General features: G+C 43.7%; 1 protein-coding gene across 10 annotated transcripts in view; it reads left to right on the top strand.

Annotated features, from left to right (window-relative positions):
* The window catches only part of ASAP1 (ArfGAP with SH3 domain, ankyrin repeat and PH domain 1), a 975,348-nt gene that overhangs the window by 366,161 nt on the left and 582,712 nt on the right, over positions 1–26,475 (top strand). For all 10 annotated transcript variants that reach the window (XM_029592039.1, XM_029592032.1, XM_029592035.1 and 7 more), the window contains 2 exons: positions 2,373–2,458; positions 8,812–8,887. In XM_029592039.1, the coding sequence (XP_029447899.1) occupies positions 2,373–2,458; positions 8,812–8,887 (162 nt within the window). The remainder of the gene's footprint in view (positions 1–2,372; positions 2,459–8,811; positions 8,888–26,475) is intronic.

The following is a 26,475-nucleotide window of genomic DNA, read 5'->3' as shown; positions in this document are numbered from 1 at the left end:
GCTTTACCACATGAGAAAAATAAAGGGCCTCATTCACAACTATTACAACTATCACAACTATTACGGATGCTCTCCAATCGGGAGACCTTTCTGCTGCAAGGCAGCATCGGGGCTGCCAGACTGGATTTGGGACTTGGCTACTATGTCCCTGAGGGTCTCATCAACTTACCTGTCTGTCTGCCTCAACTCCTCCAGGTCTGCCACTTTAGCCTCCAGAGATCTGGCTTGTTCTATGAGAGCCAGGAGCTATTTGCACTGGGTGCACACAATCTTTCTCAGGCGGCTAAAAAATCAAATATATGATACTCGATGCAAAGACTGGAGAACTCCCCTCTTTCTGCTGGGCTGCTGCCTTCTTAATTTTGTTTAGTTCCTAGTTAAGTTTAGATTGCTAAGAGAGTTGCTGTCATTGATACAAAAGGGGGCAATACATGATATTAAGAATTAAGGATATGCAAACTTTTGAACAGGACCATTTTATTATTTCCTTTATTGCTATGGCTTGTTTAATGATAGTGCTATTCCGTGATACATAATAGTTCAATTTGAAGCATTAAAAATAAGATGAAATGAAACTGCAGGGAAGGATGACTTAGAACCAATGTCAGGAAATATTTCTTCACGGAGAGGGTGGTGAATGCCTGAAATGCCATACCGTTCCAGAAGAGGTGGTGAATGCCAAAACAGTGAAGGAATTCAAAGGGACATGAGAAACACTGTGAATCCCTAAAGGCTAGAGGTTGAAAATAAAGAAGAGTGCATGAGGGTAACTGGGGATGGGGGTGGGTAACTTGCTGGTGTGGCAGTTAGTACCCTTAATAAATAAGCCTTGTTACTGTTAATGCAATTCCATCATTGCTTTCTCTTCCTATAGCAGAGGGAAAAGGGGGAATTGGATTCAAACAGCAACCAATGAGAGTCCCGAATTTTACAGTTTTGGGAACAAATAAACATGGGGGTAACTTGCTGATGCACTGCTTATTACCCTTATCACTAAGCCTGATACTTTTGATGCAACTCCAGTATTGCTCTCTGCTTCCACGGAAATGGTTAAAGGCATCCAAGGGCCCTGACTTAGTCTGGGAAAATAAGCATGGGGAAACCTGCACAGTGCAGCAGATACTGGCATAAGCTTGCTGGGCAGACTGGGTGGATCATTTGGTCCTTTTCTGCCGTCATTTCTATTTATTTAAATTCTTTTGATATACCGATACTCAAGACTAGTGTCTTATCATACCGGTTTACAGTGAAACAAGGAGTAACCAATTAACTAGGAAGATAAAGTTACAATGAACAGGGATTTACAGAGTGGGAGAGTTGAGAGCAAAAGCATACGTTTGTGTCTGATCACATATGTGTGTGTGAAGGTGTATGTTTGTATAGGTGTATGTATATAAGTATGTGTGTGTGTGTGTATATGTGTATATATATATATATATATATATATTGTATATGACTATATAGATGCTAAGCTTTTTCACAATTCCTTCTCTGTTTTTAAGATTTGATCCAAGTTGTCTTTGCCTGGTTTATTCTGTTGGCCCCAGAATGGGCTTTTTTCAATCATTGAGTCCTGTCTTAGAACTGCTTCTGAAGGTCTTCAGCCTGAGCGTTTCAAGCTACATTCCTGTTCAATACAATTTGAAATCAAAACTAAGATCCTTGCTCACCTGCTTCTCTTTACTGTGTTGTCCTTGGAGTTTGTCACCAGTGTTTACAGTAAAAGCGCCTATTTAAGAGCTGGTGATGTGCAGAGTCAGAGATCCCATATTAAAACAAAGATCTTCTATTATCTAAAAATGGTCAGTGCTTACTACGAAGAACACTGCCATTAGATAAATCAAACATACCTTTGGGGATACTTTATTTTTTATGACTAGTTGCCCTTGCAATTAATTTTTGTAATACAAATTGTTTCACTGGAGTTTGAGACCACTAAAGCTCAGCTAATCAGCAACCATCTGACCCACTTTTCAAATATGTAGACAATTCCAACAGCTAGGTTCATTCTCCTCCATTCAGTAGATAATGTGGTCATCATCTTTATAGTATGCATAGTTTGTTAGATAAACCCCATTTCAGTCCCTTTAGAATGGCAGAAGGCAATGTAACCCTAGGAAATAATTATATTGTTAATTATCTGTTTGAAAATATTTGCAGTTCAAGCATATTTTTACCTTTTTGATTTTATGTTTTTATAAGATAATTTTGATTTCCCAGTTTGGCTTTTTAATCATAATGGTGAATCACTGCTTCATAAATTAACATGAGAGAGATCATCATTCAGTTTGTAGTTACTATATACTCTGCCACTTAACTACAGCAGAGGACTCAATATGTAATTACCAACATCTAGCTCTCTTTTTCTGCAGTATCTTATTAAAGTTAATGAAATCAAGACAAAAAAGGGAGTGGACCTTCTTCAGAATCTTATTAAGTATTATCATGCACAATGCAAGTAAGTACATTGCTGAAAATACATTACTATAACAAGAAAACAACTAAACAAAATAGTTTATATATAAAGATTCTTTATTAATATAGCTAACATGTAAAGTTTACTTGCATTAGCTGTGGAGCTTTTTATAGTATAAACTATTTAGTTGTAATTTTTTGGAAAGTATTTCATTACATAATTTCTGTAATAGCAATATTTGAAGTAATGACCTATTTCTGTCAAGTGAAATTTTCTGCAATTACTCAAAACATGTTAATTTTATCATACTGATTATGGAACATTCAGTAATGTTAGTCTACATATTTATGGATAATGTTTTCAGATTTCTGTCTCTCTATATTATTTGTACATTTTGCGAGAAGAGTAAATACTTTTCCTTCAAAAGTAAAGAGTAGTAGTAATAAAATGTAAGATCATTCAAATCCAAAGTAAGTATTTTGTCACTTCCTGGTTAAGGGTTATTTTTTAAAATAAAACTTGTCCACTGGTTAATGAGCATTTTGGTTCGGTCTAAACTAGTTTACAGCTGATGTCCATAGGATCTCAATAGTTTGCTCATTTAAGACATTTTCACATTAATATTTTTAAATGTTTATTATATAATTCCATTCTCTAATAGTGACAGTGCTCTTGGAATTGGATTTCCTGGGACCAATAAAATGAGTTCAAGGTCTGGAGATGGTGGGGGAGGACCTGAGAAGGGGCTATTGGAGTGAGTAGGAAGGAGAACCCTTACTTTTGGAGGAGTCTTTTGCTCCTGCACAGGATGACATTTAGCTTAGGGCTGATCCTGGCTGTCACAGGCATTTTTACATTAATTTAAAAAGGAATATTTTCACTAGAAAGTCATCAGTGAGATCCAGCAGGTATTGTTCTGATGGTAGAAGACTACTGAATCTCAACATTTCAGAGCAAGTTAAAAATGTTTAACTTTTCTCAGTTGTTTTTTAAAAACAGCTGTTTCTGTGGTCAAGATAATAGTCCTTGCTTTTATATTACCTGGGTCGCTTTTCACCAGGGTATCTAATCTATATTGATCAGTAGACTTTATTGCCCAGGGCCTATATCACTTAACTTTTATGATGTAATTTTACTGATTAATACAGCAGTCAGAAGACTATAATAGTTTTTGTTAAATATCCACTCAGACTTGGGATCAAGAGAAAACCATCTTCAGCTGAGGGATCTTCACATAGACTAAAAAAGGCAGAGTCCTCTCATGCTTTGCACCATTATTTGTCACGGTCTTGGCATAGATGCCATTCCTCTCCTGGTAAAGAGATAAATTGTGCTTTTTGGCTCAGAGATGCTGGAGAAGTGCCAACATTTCTATGAGGACAAGCAGGATGGCAGTCCTCACACAAGTTTCTAGAACTTTGACTGAGTCGCTCTGAACATACTCATGCTTGCAATATACCATGCGTTCACGTGGGGTCCCTCAATCTCCTCTTTTCTCTGAGCCTTGTGTCCTGGTCAGTGGGTCTCTCTTTTTTGTGGCATCTCAGAAGTTTAGCTGGGCTTTTCAACTTTTTGGTCGTGTATCAGTTTGTATGTTTGACCCAGGGTCCCAACAGTTCTCCCTTTATTGTCTTACACAGGGTTTTCAACCATAGTTTCCTTTTGCAGTCAATTCCCCAGGGTGACTGTGAACTTGGTGCCTGCTGGCCAGTAAACCCTGCTGTTGCCACAGATTTTGATATTGTCCCTTTTCTTTTGTGACACCATGTACTCGTCTGCTTTTAAGCAGGGCCCGGTGTGCTCGAGGAACATGCCAATCACGGTTCCTCATGATAGATGTGTCCTCTGCCTGGGGGCATTGCATGATGTCAGGGGTTGCAGCAAGTGCATCAAAATGACCCCTAAAGAGAATTAGGTCCAGCTCGACAAGATGGAGTGCCTCTTTGGATGGGACAAGACCAATATATCGGCATTGGCATTGAGGGACATCAGAGCCATACCAATAGACACGAAGCCATTGACATCAGCTAGACTATCAGTTCCATTGGCGTCAACAGCTTCCAGGAACATTGGAAACAGGCCATCACCTTCCTCTTCCAGGTTGAAGACATTGAGTTCGTTGACTTTGTCCTCTGTACCAGGGAAGGATGGATCTGAGCATTGAGGGAATCTGAAGAAGCATTGGCCTCCGTCCTCATTGATGTACAGTGCCGGGCACAATGACGCCCCATCTTTTTAGCTGTGATGACCCCGAAGCAATTCCGTGGTAAGGAGCACTGATCCTCCAGTGACTCCAGGGGTTCGCCACAATCTCCACTGGTCCAGATGCCCACCACTGATCCTCCTCTTGGTTCAGAAGAGGATTTGGTTACACCTCCTGAATCCAAGCCAGTCTTCCCATCTGTGATCTTTGAGAATGAGCTGGAGAGGGGTGTGCAGCTGGTTATGGAGAGGACTGTATGTGGCCTCAGAGTCGCAATACTGGGGCAGGCACTGTCCATCCTTGAGCCTGGTGTGGCAGTTACTACCTTTAACCAATAAACTTTCATACTGTTGATGCAGCTCCATTATTGTTCTCTGATACTGCTCCATTATTGTTCTCTGATGCTACTCCATTATTGCTTTCTGCTTTAACGGCAGGGGGAAAAGAGGAAAAGGAGAATTAGATTCAGACAGCAACCAACAAGGATATTGAATTTTATGCTCCGGGAAAACATAAGCATGGGGATAACTCGCTGATGTGACTGTTACTACCCTTAACCAATAAGCCTGATACTTTTCATGCAACTCTGTGCTCTCTGCGTCTGTTTATCTGGTGTGTGTTTTGTGAATCTCTGTCATCTGGTCTGTCTGCATTTCTCTCTGTGTCTAAGTATGATGTCTGCCTGTATCTTGGGTGTGTTGTCTTTGTCTTCTGTCTGGGGGAGATGTGTCAGTGTTTTACTGTCTAGGTCTAGTATATCTCTGTTTCTGTGCCTGTCTGGATGTTGGGTTTCTGTTTCTCTGTGATGTCTGAGTATAGGTATAGGTCTGTGTATCTTTCATTTTCTATTGGTTTGGGAGTGGGGTATTTGTCTGGGTATAAGATATTTGCTGCTCTCTCTATCTCTTCCCCCCCCCCCCCCATTCTGTTCCTATATGTATATGTGTGTTTTTGTGGGAGCTTACTCCTTTCAGTAATTTGAAGAGAAGTGAAATGGGGGCTTGAGCCACTGGTTGGCAGTGTGGCTATCTGGTGTGTGTGTGTGTTTTATATCTATCTATATATATCTATAGCTATATAGATATGTCTATGTAGATATATAGAGAGATATATTAAAATAATTTTTTCCTAGCATGTAAACAGATGGTTTATGCTCCCCTGCCAGCAGATGGATACGGAGCAAGCTGATGTCACAGTATATATAATCCTGCAATGACCCCAGCCTGCCAGTACTCTCCATCTCAGCAGATGGTGGATGTGCATCTCCCTATGGGGATTGCTTTGAGCTTTTTGAAAGGACAAATTTGAAATGGTAAATTCAGGAAAAGAAAGACCCTCTCTCCTGCAGTGATATCCAAAGGTCCCTCCCCCAGTTCAGAATTTCTGAGGCGATTTCCGTGATCCCTCAGAGTTGTGCCTTGGTCCGGTAGCTGGGTTTCCTAGCGTGGACTTAGCTGCTAGTACAGCTGAAAGGCAGCGGGTGCAGGAGGCAGAGCGCAGTGGTGACGACAGATGCCCTCTCCCCCCCGCAGCTGGAGATTCTCTGTATTCAGCCAGTAAGCGCTGAGCTTAGGTAAGGTTTAAAAAATAAATAAAAGGAGAAAGTGTTATCTGATTCAGAGATGGGGGTTTCAGGACTTCTTCCGGTCTCTGTTCTCGGCACGCCATGCCGATGTTTGTTGCCACTCCCGTTGGGGTTCAGGAACTGGGCAGCCTGGTGGGTTGAGCAGCCTCCGGTGGGCTAGGCCCCATACAGGCTTTTTTTCTTGCAAGCCGCGTGATAGGCCGCAGTGGCCGTTTTCGCACACGTTTGTGCGTGCTCTGCTGTCCTCAATAGGTCGTTGGTGTGTGCAGTGGGTCTGTACTGCGCACGCATTGTGTGCTCTGTTTTTGGGCACACTTTTTATGTGCACAAACTTTTTTACGCACTTAATTTGGTGCACAGATTGTGTGTGCACCTTGCCGTGCTTATTTTTGGGCACATTTCATTTTTGAGCGCGAGTCTTATGTGAGGAGCCGGGTGTTCTTCCTCATTCAGTTAATATCCCTCTCATTCTGGATTTTTTGCAGGATGGATTGAACAAAAGCCTTGGCTCTTATTCCTTGAAGTTGCAGGTTGCGGCTCTTGCCTGTTTCAGAGGCCTGGTGAATGGTGTTTCCTTGTCTCATCCTGATATGGCCCATTTTTTGAAGGGAGTGAAACACTGTAGGCCTCCCTTGAGGTTACCGGTTCCATTTTGGAGTTTTAATTTGGTGCTGGACTTTTTGGTGGGCTCTGTGTTCAACCAATGTGTAGCCTTTCTTTACTTCACAGGAACTGCTAGCAGTCCTCAAGGGATTTTTATCAATACTGGCAACCCCCCCATACTTTTGTTAGCTTTTCCAGTTTTTTAGCTTTGGCTATTACTAAAATCCCTTGAGGCCGTCTAGCATGTCATGTGACTTAGTTACAAGTTTGCTTGCTGGTTTTCCATTGTTATGAAACTGCTTTATTTTCCCCTTTTATATTATATTTATAAAAATCAAAAAAATATTAAAAATAAAGTAGAATTGTCCTATATGATTTATATGTTTCAAATATATTCATGATAAAAGTGTTTTTTGCTTATGATTTATACACATTAGCACTATTTAAATTTAAACTATATTAGTACTGCTTTTTGTTACAATTATGTACACTTTGGTGCCGAAAATGTACACCAATGACATAAGCATTTAATCTTTCTACAAAAAATGAAGGAAGGGAATAACAATATGGATAAAATTCCCCTGATGCAGATGCTCGAAACATGATCCCGTATAGAGGAGCTTGTTCTACAAAAACGAAAAATAAAATTTCTTTGCATAACAAAAATGTACAGAAATGAACCTTCTGGCCTATGATTAAGTAGAAGGCAAATGAAGGTAGTTTTTTGCCGGAAGTGCCTATTATGATGGCCACATTGATGGCTAAGAACTAGTGTAGAGGACTGTTTTACTATTTGTTTTTCTGACTGCGTCCTTTTATCGCACCACAAACACACACAAATGAAGTAACACATCTTTAGAGGCCCCAACCAATTGCATGAATGGTAGGGGGGAGGGGGGCAGCAGCTCAAAATGCTTGCTCACCCCTTCCCTAGTGGACAACTAACAATTTTCCTTCCTCCCCAGATGTATGTACTCCTACTGTACAAATTTATTTATTTAACATTTATATACCATTTTAACAATGTAAAATTGAACAAAGCGGTTTACAATAATTTCATAAAAATCCAAATTAATAAAATAAAAAAAACAAAAAACAAAATGAAATTAAATAATAAAATAAAATAGAATGAGAAAAAATATAAAAAAATTATAAAAAATAGATTGAAAATACAATTAATTCCATGATCAATATCACATTGATTGCTGTCTTGGTTCCAGGGTGAAGAAGAAAAACCCTTTCACTACTGTAACTGTAAATTTCAGTTATGATTGTAATTGACTAATGTTACTGTAACTGTTTAAATTTGCTGTTCTCAGCCTTGAGGTCACTTTTTTGAAAAATGTGGAATGTCAAAAGTTTATAAATAAAATAAACAGTCATCCTGAGTTCTCTGTTCTGGTGGTGCACATCAGTGTCTCAACCTCCCTCAGATTTCTGCTCCTCCCAATGCATGACTTTGAACTTCTTTGTATTGCCTTTGACTACGCCTCAAGCTTTCTTTGACTTTTATTCTATCTGCTCCCTTGGGGGTGTTCTTTCTGCTGCAGAACTTAGTGTCTGTAATATCACTCACAAAAATATTGTACATAACTGGCCCCAGTACTGATCCTTGAGTCAATTAACCTTTCACCTGTAAAGGGAAGCATTTTCAAGTTTTTAATGTAGTGCAGAATTTTCATGCTAAATGATACTAGACTTTTAATGTAAAATATGGCTAAAACATTATATTCAGTATTGTAGAAAGTGCCTTCACTGTCTTATTTACTAAGACTTGTTTTATAGGAGAAAGAGTATTGCCCAAAATCAGAAAAGCAAAAAAGGGTAATTAACTGATAGATATTTTCATTGATAGACGTAGAAGGGAAAGAGAATATAGTACTGGTAAAAAAATTGGCTTATAATGAAAATAGTTTACTTTTACTATCTGCAGTATGCATGGTTTTTTTGGTTCTTGCATGATTTTCACTTCTTATTGTTAATCACATGTATTTTCCATTATAGTTTCTTCCAAGATGGCTTGAAAACCGCTGATAAACTGAAGCAGTATATTGAAAAACTAGCCGCTGATTTATATAATGTAAGTGTTTTAGGATATACTTTCATATCTAAAGATATATATATCTTTTCAGTCTTCACACCTTTTTTATTTTCACACTCTGCTAAGTGAAAAATACAAATAAAAATGAATTAAAGGAGTTTGTTTTGCTGATTAAATAGAACATATTTTACACTTATATTGTGAAAGATCAATTACAGGGTAAAAATCATTTACATGAGAGCTTTTATATATAGATATATATTAGACCAATTTTATGAAATAAGCTACTGAACCACTTACACGGTGAGTCTGTCAAAATATTCCGAAAGCAGCTAAAAACGTATCTTTTTAATATGGCTTTTATTTAAATTGTAAGACTTTAGATATTTTATTATATTATATTTTTTATTTTATTATTTTTGATTGTATTTTATGAATGTTTTTCTGTAACCCTCCCAAATAATTTATGGAGGTGGGGGAATATAAAACTATGTAAATAAATTCAAATGTAATTAATTAAATCCAGCGTGCTGGTTGCATAAGTCTTCACACCCGTTGCCACAGCAAACCCAAAATTGCACTGGTTCAAAAAATTGCCTTAACAAGGCACAGAGCAAGATAAACAAAGCCTACCTATGTCCTTTCATTATAGCTGAACTGATTTGAATACTCCCGCATAAAGAATTAAACTGTTTCTGTTGTATGAAGTGAATTTTGAAGCAAAGGTCAAAACATACTAAACAAGAACCTGGTGAGAAATCTGGGATAACATTCATAGGTACTTATTGGTCAAAGCAATTAGAATATTTCAATATGTTTGAATATCCTTTGGGGCACCGTCAGGTCCATCACTGTAAAGTGAAGTTTGGCACCCCCAAAACTCTGCTGTGATTAGGCCACCCCCGCCAAAGTCAGTAGCCATGCGTTAAGGAAACTGCTGAGGAAGGTCATTGTGAAGGCTAAGATTACTTTACAAGGTCTCTGTTTGTTTGAGACTGGGGTAAATGTTCTGTTCAGAATTTCAAGATTACTCCACAAATGTGTCCTGGATTAGGGAGGCAAGAATGAAGCCAATTCTGAAGAAAGCCATAAGATATGCTGCATAGCATATGCAAAGGAACATTTAAAAGGTGAATTTTTACATTCGTGCACAGGCGACCATGTGTGTGCAGTTCCAGGCATGCACACATGGACTTGCCAATTTTGTGTCGGTGTGCGCGAATGTGCATTAGTGCAGACTCGCATGCAACATGGGGCATTTTATAAAATGCGCGTGGTGACAGACTGGGCCTTTCCCCAGTTCCCTTCCAGTCCGCTCCTTTATTGGATAAAGGATAAACTTGAGCAGTTTATTGAAAAACTAGCTGCTGATTTATTCAATATATGTGTTTTAGGATATACTTCATTTATTTCCACACTCTGCTGAGTGAAAAATAAAAATGAATTAAAGGAGTTTGTTTTGCTGATTAAATACAACATATTTTACTTACATTGTAAAAGAAAATTACAGGGTAAAAACCACTTAGATGAGAGATTTTTTTTTATATATTAGACCAATTTTATGAAATAAGCTACTGGACCACTTGCACAGTAAGTCTGTGTGGACTGGGAGGGAACTTCCTACATTCCCTACCTATCTTGCCTGCCTTTTCCCCTCTCTTCTCCGACCTCTAAATCCCCTCTAACAATTTTTTTTCTTCTATACTTACCTGCTGTCCAGAGCAGTAGTACGTTGCGCGCATAGGCTGGCTTATGGTGCGCGCTTCACCAGGACAGTGCCTAATGGCGCTGTCCCAGTCTGCCCCTGCACATCCCCCTCCCTTGGCCCGCCCCTTTTTAAAATCCTGCTCTTCCATGCTTACAGGGAGATACGCGCGTGGCCCGGCCACACGCGTATCTCCCGGTATTGGTGCACTCCAGTGTTTAAAAATTCACCCGTTAAGGAATTCGGCACACATATGAGAGACAGTTTTTGTGGTCTCTTGAGACCCAAGTGAAACTTTCTGATTCGATGTGTGACACAAAACACAAGACATCACTGTGCTATTGCCATCCCTATAGTAATGTGTATGCTCTACCTATAACATACACCCACAAGGTTCCCTCTTCTGTCTTTTTTTCATGGAGCTATGAGCTTGTAATTTGACTGAGTTCTAAAATCTTGGCTCTTTGCCTTCTGGAAAACTTTTTTTCAAGGACCAGGTTGAACACCAATTCTCATAAAGTTTGCATCCTCTGCCTGAGGGCATCACATGTCTGGGTTTGCCGTTTGTGCACCCAGATGACCCCCAAAGGGACATTGGTTTTGACATGACAAGATGGATCAGCTGTTCGGGTTGAAGAAGTCAGAGCCATAGGCATCGAAGGACCTCAGAGCCGCACTGATGGACACCTCACCATGTATATTGGCAGGACAGTCTGTTGGCACAGGTCCCAGTCAAAGCACGGGGATACACCATCTTTTGCCACGATGCCCAGAAGCGACCCCATGGCGAGGAGTGCCCACCCTCAATCGATTCCCAGGGCCCACAACTGGCTCCATTTTTCTTGGTGCCAGTCGCTGATCCTCCTCCTGGGTCCGAGGAATATCTGGCCACCCCTCCTTCCTTCCAGTCTGTGTTGGCATCGGCAATGTTCGCATCGAGTCCAGCTGTTGATGTAGCCGGTACTGCATGGCTTCAGTCCTGTGGCACCGACTGCACTGGAGCCGGTACCGACCATGCTCATACCGCTTCTGGAGAAGCTCAATTTGCTTATCGGTGTGTTATGACCCAGTTGACGTCTGTTCCTTGGACAGCATTGGTGCCTAGCAGGGCACTGAGGCCTCCCCCTACCGCTACAATGGTTGTCACCGGTTCCTCCTAAGGAGATCGTGACAGTCCCAGTACACAAGATCCTTGAGGAATTGTTGCTGAGAATTTGGGAACACTCACTCACAGTGGCTTCTGTTAATAAAAAGGCAGATGGTGTTTACCACATCCAGAATGCTGCCTCATTCGATAAGCATCAGCTGCCTCATCAGTCTGTGGTGCTTGAATCCGCCCTCAAGAAGGCCAAGCATTCTCAGACCCATTCCTCTGTGCCCGTGGAGAAGAACCACAGAGCGATGGACAGTCTTGGGAGGAAGGTGTTCTAAGGTGCGATGCTTATTGCCCACATCGCTGCCTATCAGCTGTACATTGGCCAATACTCACAGGTGCAGGAGGTGGCTGAGCAGCTGCCTCAACAGCAGCAAGACACCCTCATGTCGCTGGTGCACAGTGGTCTGGAGTGTGGGGAAACAGGAGGTCCATGCGACCCACAATGTTCTGGAGACAGCGTCAATGGTCTCTACAGCGGGAATCGGCACCACAGGATGGCATGGCTCCAGGCTGCGGATCTCCAACCAGTGGTAAGGGAATAACTCGTTGACTTGTACTGGAGAGGATTTCTTCAGAGATAAGCTGAGGGATGCTATGGCCCAACTCTGGGACCATCATGAAACCCTCCAGCAACTCTCCAACAGTACTCCGAATCTGTCATGCTGCTCCAGGAGGTCATTGAGGCCAGGGCTCTCAATGGCCTCCTGGAGCAGCATGACAGATTACTCGTTCCTGTCAACACTATTAGAGCTGCTGCCCTGTCCCAGGCAGCAGAGAGCTCCCAAGCCCAAGCCAGCTCCTCAGTCAACACCAGAGATGGGGTTTTGACTGGGCCATAGGGAGCATAAGCTAGTTAGCCATACCGGAACAATGGCCCCTCCAGTCGTGGGCAGGCTGTGGTTCTTTGCGAACCAGCGGCCCAGTGTAACCTCAGAACAGTGGTTTCTGTCCATCTGCCAGGGATACCAATTAAATCTATTGGGTATCTTGCCAAATTGTCCTCTGTACCCATTTTGGGGACCAGTAGCGCATCAGGAGGTACTATAAATGGAGCTCTCCTTCCTCTTAACAACCGGATCGGTTGAGTCTATACCACCAGGGCAAAGAGGGTGGGGATTTTTCTCCTTGAACTTTCTAATTCCAAAGAGGACTCCATCCCATTCTAGACCTGAGGGCCTTGAACAAGTTTCTAAAAACAAAATGTTGAAGATGGTTTCCCTAGGCACCTTGATCCCCCTTTTTCAAAAAGGGCACTGGCTGTGCTCCCTCGACCTAAAGGACACATGCACCCAAAACGAGATCTTCCCCGGTCACAGGAATTATCTCATATTTGTGGTGGGAAAACAGCAGCTCCAGTACTGGGTATTTCTATTTGGGCTTGCTACTGCCCCATAGGTCTTCACAAAATGTCTGGCCATGGTGGCAGTGCACCTCTGCAGACTGGAAATGCATGTTTTCCTGTATCTGGATGATTGGCTGGTGAAGAGCACATTTCACGCAGGGGCCATCTAGTCCATGCGCTTGACCATTGGGATGATGGGGTCACTAGAGTTCATTCTCAACTACCCAAAGTCCCATCTCAGTCCATCACCTCAATTGGACTTCATTGGAACCCTGCTAGACAGCTCAGGCCAAAGTCTTTCTGTTGCCCAGAGGGTTGTCGCATTAGCGTCTATTGCAGCAGAAGTTCAAAAGAGCCTGCAGGTATCAGCCTGGCACATGTTGAGGCTGCTGGGCCACATGGCCGTAACCATCCTTGTCACTCCCTTGTCAAGTTTACACATGTGCAGAGCCCAGTGGACCCTGAGGTCACAGTGGCACCAAGCTATTCTGAGCCTCCAGGATTGCATCGGAATCACCCCGATTCTCAAGGGCTCCTTGAACTTGTGGCAGGTACTTTCCAATCTTGAACAGGTGACTTCCTTTGAGTCTCCCTGCTCAAATTGTACTAACCACGGATGTATCCACCCTGGGGCGAAGAGCTCAAGTGGATGGGCTCGGCACCCAGGGTCTGTGGTCTTCTGAGGAATGTTATTGTCAAATCAACTTCCTGGAGCTCTGGGCGATTGGGTACGCGCTATGGGCTTTCAGAGATCAGCTGTCCAACAAATTTGTCCTGACCGAAGAAAGGAGGTTCCCAGACCGGGGTTCAAACCCTGCATCTGTGGTAAGGTCATGTCCATAACAGATGGACATGACAAATGTTATAGATGTCTGGGCCCAGATCATCTACAGGACTCCTGTCTGCACTGTGGACGTATGTCTCCAAGGGCCAGGTGCCAAAGAGCTGATAAGATTTTGGCCTTAAAATTGGCGTGGGGTGGATCCTACGCCCCCCCCCTCCCCAGTCGGAAGCTCACTCTTCTCCGGGGATCTCCACGACGGCGCCTCCCCCAGCGTGTCGAGCTTCTTCAATGGAGCCTCCCACTTCCAGGCCTGGAGGAGGGGAACGACAAAAACCTAAGAAACAGGGTTCCAGGGGTCGAGACCCCAAAAAAGCTAAAGATCGGAGCCGGGATGAGTCGAGTGCGTCGAGGCGACATTAAAAATCGGGACCGCAGACGCATGACATGCCTCTTCTCTTCATTCACATCCTGGATCCATAAAGTCCTGAGGATGTGAATGAAGAGAAGAGGCATGGGGGTGGCTTGCAGGAATGACGGCTACTACCTGGTGATTAATACCCTTATTCAATAAACATACACACAGTTAAGAACATAAGAAAATGCCATACTGGGTCAGACCAAGGGTCCATCAAGCCCAGCATCCTGTTTCCAACAGTGGCCAATCCAGGCCATAAGAACCTGGCAAGTACCCAAAAAAAGTCTATTCCATGTTACCATTGCTAATGGCAGTGGCTATTTTCTAAGTGAAGTTTGTTTTTTTTTTTTTTCTAATTTTCAAGAATTACAGCAAGTGTTAACTTACTACAGAAAATAAATGCAATATGTACATTCTCTGCAACAATTTTACAAGAAATTTCTCTTACATCATCACATTAACATATTGCATTAAACAACAAAAGAAATATAACCGTGGGGACAGAAATCTCGGGAAGTATAAGAAAAAACAACATTATAGCTTGTAATCGGCCTAACGTAGTAGAAGGTTACCATATATTTTAAGTCCTCGTCTAAGGCGCCATTACGGAAGGAGAAATAACCTTCCTAGCGTTGATAAATGACTTCAACTGCTCAGGATATTGGAAAGCAAATATGTCTTTTACAGACCTAACAACGCATTTACATGGATATTTCAAAACATATGAAAAACCAAGTGCAATTACTTGGTCGCATTGCTAGAAACTCACGTCTCCTACTTTGAGTAGTGGGTGCATAGTCTGGGAAAACACGTATTGAAGTTCCCCTAAATTGAACCAGAATATTTTTAAAGTAACGTTTCATTATTTCATTTATATCTTTTTCCACTATAAAAGATACCATTAAAGTAGCTGTTTCGTAAAATTCCAAAGCAGAATCCTCCAAAAATCTGGTTAAATTCCCTTCATTCACATTAACATTTAATTGCAAAGCTTCTTTATTTCTATTCGACTTGGGTAAGTAATACAATTTATTTATTTGGGGAATTTCTCCCTCTTGAAATTTTAAATTCTCTACTAAATATTTTTTTAATGTAATGAATGGCAATTCACCAACAATCTTCGGAAAGTTCAAAAATCTCAAATTTAAATGTCTAGAATAATTCTCCATGGATTCCAACCTCCTTGAAACCATAGTGATATCCTTTATAATTTCACATTACATTCCTGTGTTTTCTTTACATCAGCCTCCATTACTTGCAATTTTGGTTTTATTTCCTCAATCTGTTTTTCACATATCTCCACTTTGTGTTCAATAATTTCCATATTATCCTGGTAGTTTCCAATCGAATTGACCAACGCCGCCATTATGTCCCAAATTGCTTCTAATGTTATTTTATCTGGTTTAGGCGGCATTAAAAAACGGGGTTTCAGTATTGACTCACCCGCTTTTAGTACCGGCGATATTCCGGCCAGTTGATTTCCCCCTTGTGTTGTCACAAACGCACTCCTCAAACTTTCTGCGTCCTCTCTCCGAATCGGAGTTGATACGGGGGGCTCCTCAGTATCCTCCGCCCCTGATGTACCGGGGATCTCTGAAAGTTGTTTCGGCGTTTCACCTGCCAGCACCCTCTGACCTCCCTGCGCTGCTTCCAACAGAACCACTTCCTGTGTCTGTGATTCAGCGGCCTCCGGGCGGGGGGGGAAAGAGCAATTCCGGGTCTCCGAGGATCTGGGGGGCTGAGAGTCACTTCTCCTGGAAAGGCTATCGCTTCCTCGGTTGCACTTTCAGCGGAGATCGCTCCCCCACTTTCCTGGTCCTTCACAGCCGCGTAGGATGTTATTAAACGCTGGGCAGCCATAAGCTCCGTATCCGAGGGAAAAATTCAGAGCTTGCCTTTCCGCTTAGCAGGCATTTTTAGAAGAAACGGATTGCAGGTATCGGAGCTCAGCGTTAACACGTCTGCCTACGACGCCATCTTGCCCCCCTAAGTGAAGTTTCTAAGTGAAGTTAATGCGACTCCAACATTGCTCTATGCTTCAACGGCAAGAAGAAATGTGGGACAAAGGATTTGCATTCACAAATAAGCGTGGGAGTAGCTTGCTTGTTGCGGCAATTACTACCCCTAACCAATTAGGCTTGATACTTCACTTTTATGCAGCCTTAGCACTGCTCTCTACATTTATGGCAGGGGTGGAAGGAAAGTAGAACCAAAAATGTTACCAATAAGGGCCCTGACCTCAGCGGTCCAAGTAACAGATAAGTATGAGAAAAATAACTGTGAAAGCTTGCTGGGCAGACTGGATGGGCCGTTTGGTCTTCTGCCGTCATTTCTATGTTTCTATGACTAGTCCCTTGCCTCGACGAAGCTGCCGACGCATCAGCGTCTCAACGCGGTGCAAACTGTGCCGAGCATGACACTTCCTCAGCCGGCGCCGAAGACTTCTGAGCCGTAGCCGAGGCCTCATTCGTCAACTACGACACCAGCGCCCCATGCGACGCACGCTCTGGCGCACAGAGCGCTGGTATCGACGCACGCTTCCCTCGCACCGATGCAAGGACATAAGACTCATTCTTCTTTGAAATCGACGCAGGACACGATTCTGTTGACGCATTTGTCGACGCCAAGGAAGCATTCCTTTAAGTCATCGGCTGAAATTCAATTGCTACCTTTCAAGAAAAAGAAAAGCAATACTCCGGCCTCAATAGGAGAGTCTAGACATTCTCCATTCTCACTGGGACAAGGTTCCCCAGACTCTCCGTCTAGGTCAGAAGAGGTGGGTGTTCCGATACCAAGTTTTTCTTCTTTGTCCTCAGCTTCTTCCTTCCAAGTGTTCTCGGACTTGTCTTCCACCTCCAGGCACCGCTCAAGAGGTGACGTCCTGCAGGAACCATTTTCTAAGAAGCGCAAGGCACTTGAGGTACTTTGTACCCACAAACAACACTGGACAGCACAGATTCTGACATACTGTTGGCAGCAGTACCTGCACATCATCCAACCGCTCCAGCTTGACTAACAATGCCTCCTCAGACACAGCAGGCCTTTTCACAGCTTTCACAGGCCCTAACCGGCTTTTTTGAGGCCATGCAAGCTTCTTACCAACTCCCTTCATCATCACCAAGTAGTGGTAACATTTATCCAAAACCATCGGTACATTTGTCTCCGGTACGTTCAAGGTCACCTTCACCGAAGGCTTTTTCTCCTTCACCACTACAGTTACAGCGTCAGGAGCTTCTGCCTCAACCCCTTACTCCTGACCTTCCACCAACATCCTTAGACATCTCAACGGGATACCCTGCTGACCCAGCGGAAGAACCGGCAGAGCCCTATTCCCCGCCGGAAGATCTGACCTACCCTAAGTTTTTGAAAAGATGGGTGCACTATATTGAAACTAGCTACTTATGAAGCCATATATTGTAAATTTTGTAAATATTAACCTGTATATACATCCTGCCCTGCATATACAATTTTCCTAGCCGTTGCTTTCTAACATTTCCCTTAACTACTAAACCTAACCCTTCTCCCCCTGCCTTTTCCCACTCCTGTGATATCCCCCCAATTACTCTATACCCAGTTAATCTGTACGTCAACTATATTGTATCGTATTCTCCTATATTTAACCCTTTTGTTACAGTTTTGTTCCCTGTAAAGGCTCTGCCTGTTGTTACGGCGACACTGTTTTTTGTTATATGTAAACCAATACGATGTGCAAACGGTTGTCGGTATAAAAAAATACCTAAATAAATCAATAAATAAATCTTGACATCCAGGAAGTGCCAGACCCTAGGGCAGCAACCTTAGGGCTACTAAAGATATTCGACCTTCTGGCAGAACAGACATCACTCCCATCCCATGCAGTGCTGGACATGGTGCTTGAGAAGTCCTGGGAGATGCCTTTCACACTCCCAGCAGTCTCGAGGAAAACTGATCTAAAATACAAGATGAAGAAATATCCATATTACTTCTCTCCACATTTACCTCATGCTTCTATCATCGTCGAATCAGCGATGACCAAGGCCAAAAAGTCCAAGCTGCACTCCACCACTCCTCCGGGTAAAGACCTTTGGTCCTTGGATGACTTTGGCTAAGCGTACCTTCCAGGCGACTATGTTAGCAGCCCGGATTAATAACCATCAGTTCAACATAGTCCAATATCTCTATGAATGCGTTCAACATCTAAAGGACAGTTCTACCTTCACAGACACAATTTTCTCCGTTCCTCAATCCATCCAAGACATCGAAGAAGGGATACGCCATCTGCTACACACTGTGTACAAAGCCTTTGAAACATCCTCACGTGCTTCCGCGGCCGCAATTGCAGCAGGGCGAGTGGCTTGGCTCCGGGCCAGTACAATCAGAGAGGATGTACATGACAAGTTGGTTAACTTGCCCTGTAAAGGAGACAACCTCTTTGGTAAAAGATTTCAAGAAATGGTGGCTCAACGTAAGGAGCAGTCTGTGGCTGTACAGTCCCTGACAAATCCACTGTCCTACTCTGCTTCTTTACGCCGATACTATGCCCCGCAACGAAGACAGCCATTCCAACGCCGGGCATATTGATCATATGCGTCCTATCGTCCATCGCCGTATCAGACGATGCAACACCCACAACACCAACAAAACCAAGGTCGCAGGCGATGCCCGTGAGCCCAGCGACCCCCAAACTCAGCAAGCCCCTACTGCATTTAAGACGCCTCCGTCTTTTTGAAGGTAGTCTTGCCACCCTCACAAACGGTATTGGCAGGAGGAATAACATCGCATTTTCAGGCGTGGGAAAAGATCACCACCGATCATTGGGTGTTTGACACAGTCCACACTGGGTACCAGCTTCAATTTCTGAATCCCCCACCGCTTCCTTATCTAACAGCCAGAGGAAGCAGAACGGATCTCACACAGCTGGGGAAAGAGGTAGCTTCTTTATTACGACAACAAGCAATTTGCCATCTGCCTCCATCAATCCAGAATACGGGGTTTTACTCCCCTTATTTCTTCATTCCCAAGAAATCAGGGGATCTTCGTCCGATCTTGGATCTCAGGGAACTCAACAAATACATAGTCAAGGAAAAATTCAAGATGATCTCCCTAAAATCCATATTGCCCCTAATCCAACCTAACGATTGGATGTGCTCCATAGATCTCAAGGATGCGTACACTCATATTCCAATTCACCATTCTTCCTGGCATTACCTATCCTTCCAATTCAATGGCCAGCACTATCAATACAAGGTCCTTCCCTTCGGCCTATCAGTGACACCCAGGGTGTTCACTGGGGGTCACTTGGGTGGCCTCCAACCCCAACACGCTTCAGAAGCATCTCCAGGAAACAATCATTTGTCTAGACAAATTGGGCCTAGTCATCAATTACCAAAAATCCCACCTACAACCTATGCAAACTATTCAATTCATAGGAGTGTGTCTGGACACAACCAAACACAGAGTTTTTATCCCAGGACAAGTAGGATGCTAGTCCTCACATATGGGTGACGTCATTGATGGAGCCCTATCACGGAAAACTTTGTCAAAGTTTCTAGAAACTTTTGACTGGCATCCTGATCCCACTGAGCATGCCCAGCATGCCATGATATTCTCAGCCACAGGGGTCTCCCTTCAGTCTTCGTTTTTCTGCGCTGTTTTCAGCATCACGGAGCAGGAGCCCTGTGTGAAATTCTTCACACAATGCTGACTAAAAATCAGATTCAAATTTCATTTTTTCTCACTCCCACATCGGGGTCTCTCTTTAACCACCGGCTGGTGCGTAGAATATTCCTTCCGACTCTTATCGAGTTTACAAAACGTTTAGTCACACATCCATTGATGGCTGTCGTGATCATGGCTACAGGTTTTAAAAAATGCCCCAAATGTAATCGAACGAAGTCGATTACTGATCCACACCTTGAGTGTGTTCTTTGTTTGGGTCAGTCCCATGATGTCTCATCATGCCCAAAATGTGCGGAAATGACAGCTGAAGGTCGGAAAGCATGGCAAGAAAAAATGGAACATTTGTTTCACATCCAACTGCTATCTTCCACATCGAAGTCCACCCAGTCATCTCCGGCCGGAGTATCGAAAAGAATAATTCTTAAAAAGCATTATCTGGAGGGTTCGGGGGACCGGTCATCATCGACCCCATCCGCAGCATCGACAAAGTCAACATCGGGCCTTGAAAAAGCCATGGAGCAACGTTCTAAACATCTGCATCGGCATCGACATTCTTCGATTCCGGAATCCCTACTATCTCCGGAAAAGTCGGCAGCCAAGCAACCTCGACTGCAAGAGACACCGAGGCCTTCGACACCAAGGCGTTCTCTACCTCTCGAAGTGCCAGACATTGAGCCTCCACAGGGCCCTGTGGTAGAGCCGATGACGCCCCCACCGCCACCACGTATAGCTGCTCTGCCTGCATCAGCTATTACGGAGGAACTGAGTGGGGTCATCCACCAGGCAGTGCAAGAAGCGCTCCAGGAACATCGACCATCGACATTGATGCCGATACCCTCACCGATAGATGTCTCACGGCCAGGCGATTGACTACGCTCCAGCATCGTTGAAAAGCCATATCGAGACGCCTTTGGCGCAGCGATATAAATAACAACTTCTATACTACAATGTAACGTATCTTTGGACAGCGACAAAGCCGGCAATAGTGGTACCCGACCCCCTGAAGAAGGAAGTTTCCTCCGAAACACGCTGTGTCAGAATAACGTCGGATTATACCATCTTACCATCATTATTTCAAGGCTTATCGATGGACACAAAGCTGCCAGTTAAGTAAACTTTCAGGCATAGCTCTTAATGGTGGCATTACCTGATTTTGAAATACACAAATAGACTTTAAGTGCATCGGGACAGCTACATATTGTGTAGCGCCCTTTACTAATAGCCCATTGAGACCAATGATTATAAGATAAGCTTCTGTCACTAAAGAAAAGCTTGTGCCATTAAAAGCTTACATTAGCTTAGCCTTTGGGCACTCAATTATGAGGTCTCTCTGAGCTTACCTACTTTATATGTGTTTCAGGATTTGTTCATTTTAAGTTGATATCATTAACTTCCTGTTTTGCGTGGATTCCTTATTTTTTGTATTGATACTCTCACCGAAGCAGACACCATTGTCTATGCCGGGGCCATCCCTGAGGACAAGACGAGCACCGATGCCAGGACCAGTGCTGATCCCGATGACATTCCCGATGCCAGTACCCACGCCTGGGGCTCCAGGGTAACCGGACATCTCAATCTTTCAAATGCTAATGGATAGACTCGACGCCCTCTTCGGTGCCATCCCACCACAACCTCTCCCTACTAAGCCTGCAGGACTAGGGGACGTTCCTGGATAAGGCCCACTTGATGGACCTCAACCAGGACCTTCAGGACTCTTCAGACCAGTGGTTCCATCACTTCCACCGAGGTCTTCGCCTACCTCTCCTTCCAAGCAGGCACCATACGACTCATGGGAGGAGAAAAATACAGATTCTTCATCTGAAAGCTTCATGTCTGAGCCATCTCCTCCTGAAGGAAGGAAAAAGTCTCCACCGGAAGACTTGTCCTTCACTACCTTCATTAAAGATATGGCAGACACAATTCCTTTTTATTTAGTGTCTGAGGAAGATACAAGGCAGCAGACATTAGAAGTCCTAAAATTTGTGGATCCACCCAAGGAAGTTCTGGCCATTCCTATCCACGAAGTCTTCCTGGAATTACAACATACACTTTGGGAACATCCATGTTCTGTTCCGCCAATCAGCAAGAGAGTGGACACTACATATCTTGTACAACATGTCCCTGGGTACCAAAAGTCACAACTACCACACCAATCCGTAATAGTTGAGTCAGCCCAGAAAAAATCTAAAAGAGTACGCCCTCATTGCACCACCAGGGAGGGATCATCGATTCCTGGATTCTCTATATGACGCAATACCAGAGGAATCTATGGAAGCAAATGCAAGATGTCACTGATTCCCTACCTCAGCAATACCAAGATGCAGCTCAAACAATAATCCATAAGGGACTAGAAGCTGGAAAGCATGAAGTCCGTGCGGCTTACGACAGCTTCACAATCTCTTCAAGAGTTGCAGCTTCAGGGATCAGTGCACGCCACTGGGCCTGGCTAAAAGCCTCTGACCTCAGGCCTGAGGTACAGGATAAGTTGGTGGACTTGCCCTGCGTGGGTGACAACCTGTTTGGGTCAAAGGTACAGGACTCAGTGGCCCAACTTAAAGAACACACAGAGACACTGCGTTAATTATTGGCGGTCCCGCAAGACTCTTCCTCGTCAGCGTCCTGCCGGCCACCAAGAAAGGACGCCAGAAAACCATACTACAGGCCAAGAAGATATTACCCACCAGCATCTAGGGGTAGATCTTCTCATCCACAGCAAAGATCTCAGTCCAGACAGCCTAGAACTGCTAGGCCTTAACCACCAGCGCAGACAGGACCAGCTGCAGGTTTTTGAGGCGGGCGCCAGAGAGCAAAAGCTATCTCCACAATCCCATCCCAAATTTACCAGTAGGAGGTCGAGTCGCCTTCTACAATCATTGGTTCCAGTTGACAACTGACCAATGGGTACTCTCAACAATATCACGAGGTTACCAACTCAATTTCCTATCGATTCCAAGAGGCTCTCCTCCAAGGCCTTTTTTGCTAAACGAAAATCACATTACTCACTTGCAAGCAGAATTATTCACCCTTCTGAGAACCAGAGCTGTATCCCGGACTCGGCAGGGCAGAGGAGTCTACTCCCGTTATTTCCTCATTCCAAAGAAAACAGGAGGCCTACGTCTCATCCTAGACCGCAAAAATCTCAACAAATTTCTAAGGAAAGAAAAGTTCAGGATGGTTTCTCTAGGCACCATGCTTTCCCTTCTTCAGACAGGAGATTGGGTTTGTTCTCTGGATCTACAAGACGCTTACCCTCACATTCCAATATTCCCTCCTCATCGCAAATATCTGCGTTTCCTGGTGGGTCAACAGCATTTCCAATACAGGGTACTACCATTCGGACTTGCCTTAGCACCCAGAGTATTCACGAAATGCCTGGCAGTAGTAGCAATTCAATTACACAAAGAAAGTGTACATGTTTTCCCATTCCTGGACGACTGGCTCATTAGAAGTCAATCTCAACAAGGAGCTCTTGTTTCTCTTAGACGAACAATCACTCTGCTGCACTCGATGGGGTTTCTCATCAATTACCAAAAATCCCATCTCATCCTGTCTCACCTGCTTCAGTTCATCGGAGCAGAATTGAACACCATCCTTTCAAGAGCTTTCCTACCCGAGGATCGGGCAGAAACACTCCTTATTAGCAATCTCGCTACACTCGCAGAAACAACTAGGTCACATGGCCTCCACAGTTCATGTCACTCCTATGGCCAGATTAGCCATGAGAATAATCCAATGGACATTAAGGTCACAATGGATACAAGCCATTCAACCACTGTAGTCTCCAATTCAAGTAACCCACCAGCTACGTTCATTCTCCTTTGGTGGGCAAACAGACAACTTGCGCAAGGGCCTATTTCCAACAACCAGTCCCACAGATAAATTTAACTACAGATGCATCCACCCTAGGTTGGGGAGCTCATATAGACAATCTTCAAACCCAGGGTACTTGGAAAAACTCGAAGCAACATTTCAAATCAGTTTACTGGAACTTCGAGCTATAAGTTATGCTCTGCATGTGTTCAAGGACTGCCTCTCACACAAGACTGTTCTAATTCAAACGGACCATACAGTAGCCATGTGGTACTTGAACAAACAGGGAGGTATGGGCTCTTATCTCCTTTGTCAAGAAGCAGCACAAATTTGGGACTGGGCCCTGACACATTCCATGTTTCTCTGGGCCACTTATCTAGCAGGCATCCACAACGTAGTTGCAGATCCCCTCAGTCGTCAAGTCCAACCTCACGAATGGTCCCTGGATCCCTTAGTAGTGGCCAGGATATTTCAACGTTGGGGAAAACCAACAATAGACCTCTTTGCATCACACCTGAATCACAAGGTGGACAGGTTCTGCTCTCTGCACAAACAGAAACACCAGCCAGCCAAGGACACCTTTGCTCGCCCTTGGAACTTAGGCCTTCTATACGCGTATCCTCCGATACCGCTAATAACCAAAACTCTAGTGAAGCTACAACAGGACAAGGGGTCCATGATACTCATAGCCCTGCATTGGCCTTGACAAATATGGTTTCCCATACTTCACGACCTCTCGATCTCAGAACCAATTTGCCTGAGTGTAGCTCCTACTCTCATAACTCAAGATCAGGGCAGGTTGTGCCATCCCAACCTTCAATCCCTATCTCTAACAGCATGGATGTTGAAAGCTTGATCTTTCAACCACTCAATCTTTCAACTAATGTCTCTCAAGTGCTTATAGCGTCACGTAAACCTTCCATGCGGAAGAACTATTCTTCAAAATGGAAAAGATTTACTTTGTGGTGCACACAAAAGGACATTGACCCTTTCTCCTGCCCCACACCTTCTTTGCTAGACTATTTGTCATCTTTCAGACTTTGGTCTCCAGACCTCATCTGTGCGAGTACACTTAAATGCAATCTCGGCTTACCATAATAAAATGGGAGATGCACCAATATCCATACAACCTCTTGTCAGTAGATTCATGAGAGGTTTAACTCACCTTAAACCACCAATACGGCCACCAGTCACAGAATGGGACCTTAATGTGGTGTTAACAAGGCTCATGCGTTCTCCCTTCGAACCCATGAATTCCTGCGATTTCAAATTTCTTTGTAATGGCTATTAGGAAGACATTACATCTGCTAGAAGGGTTAGTGAGTTACAAGCACTTGTCACATACTCACCCTACACAAAATTCCTACATGACCGGGTAGTACTCCATAGACACACAAAATTCCTTCCCAAAGTAGTTACGGAATTCCATTTGAATCAATCCATAGTTTTGACCTCATTCTCACCAAGGTGAGAGAATTTTCCATACTTTGGACTGTAAGCGTGTGCTAGCATACTACTTAGACCGCACTGCAGTCCACAGGAAATCCACTCAACTCTTTGTTTCTTTTGACCAAACAACCCGGGTAATCCATTGGGCAAGCACACTCTCTCCAACTGGCTAGCAGATTGTATAGAGTTCTGTTATGAAAAAGCAGGCCTTCCTCTCCAAGGGCAAGTAAAAGCACATTCAGTAAGAGCAATGTCAACCTCAGTAGCACACTATCGTTCAGTGCCAGTTCTCGACATATGTAAAGCTGCAACATGGAGTACTCTTCACACCTTTGCAGCTCATTACTGTTTGGACAAAGAAGGATTCAGCCTACGGACAATCTGTCTTAAAGAACTTGTTTCCAGTATAATCCCACCTCCTTCTACATCCAACCTGCTGTGATTTCGGGCTGCCTCAATTTTACCAACAATTCTTCACTGTTGGTCCATTACAAACTGATTCAGCTTATAGCTTGCTAATCACCCATATGTGAGGACTAGCATCCTGCTTGTCCTGGGATAAAGCAAAATTGCTTACCTTGTAATAGGTGTTATCCCAGGACAGCAGGATGTAGTCCTCACGAAACCCACCTACCACCCCGCGGAGTTGGGTCTGATATGTTTTATTATTTTATTTTTGCTAAAGCTTATTGCTACATATGAGACTGAAGGGAGACCCCTGTGGCTGAGAATATCATGGCATGCTCAGTGGGCTCAGGATGCCAGTCAAAAGTTTCTAGAAACTTTGACAAAATTTTCCGTGATAGGGCTCCATCAATGACGTCACCCATATGTGAGGACTACATCCTGCTGTCCTGGGATAACACCTATTACAAGGTAAGCAATTTTGCTTTCTGCCGCATGACAGAAGACGCACCATTCGCCTTCTCTTGGGGCAACTCAAGATCACACAATCGCCGTCAGCTCCTCAAGTCTTAACAGTCTTGGGTCATATGGCTGCCTTGATTCACGCAGTTTCCAATATAAGGCTACACATGCAAAGGATTCAGTGGGATCTCAAACGACAATGGAATCAGCATACTCAGCCGTTAACATGGAAATTGTCCTTAATAGGAGCAATGATTACGGAGATAGATTGGTGGTTAAGCAAAACAACACTCACCAAGGGTGCCCCCTTCAATCTGTTGCCACACAATGCAGTGCTCACCACAGACACCTCCCTCAAGGGGTGGAGAGGCTCATTTTAATCATCTCCAGTCGCAAGGTTTCTGGTCCAGACAGGAACAGAGATTTCAAATCAATCTCCTA

This window comes from Rhinatrema bivittatum, chromosome 2 (assembly GCF_901001135.1).
Source record: "Rhinatrema bivittatum chromosome 2, aRhiBiv1.1, whole genome shotgun sequence".
Lineage (NCBI taxonomy): Eukaryota > Metazoa > Chordata > Amphibia > Gymnophiona > Rhinatrematidae > Rhinatrema > Rhinatrema bivittatum.
This window is presented reverse-complemented; position numbering and strand designations above follow the sequence as displayed.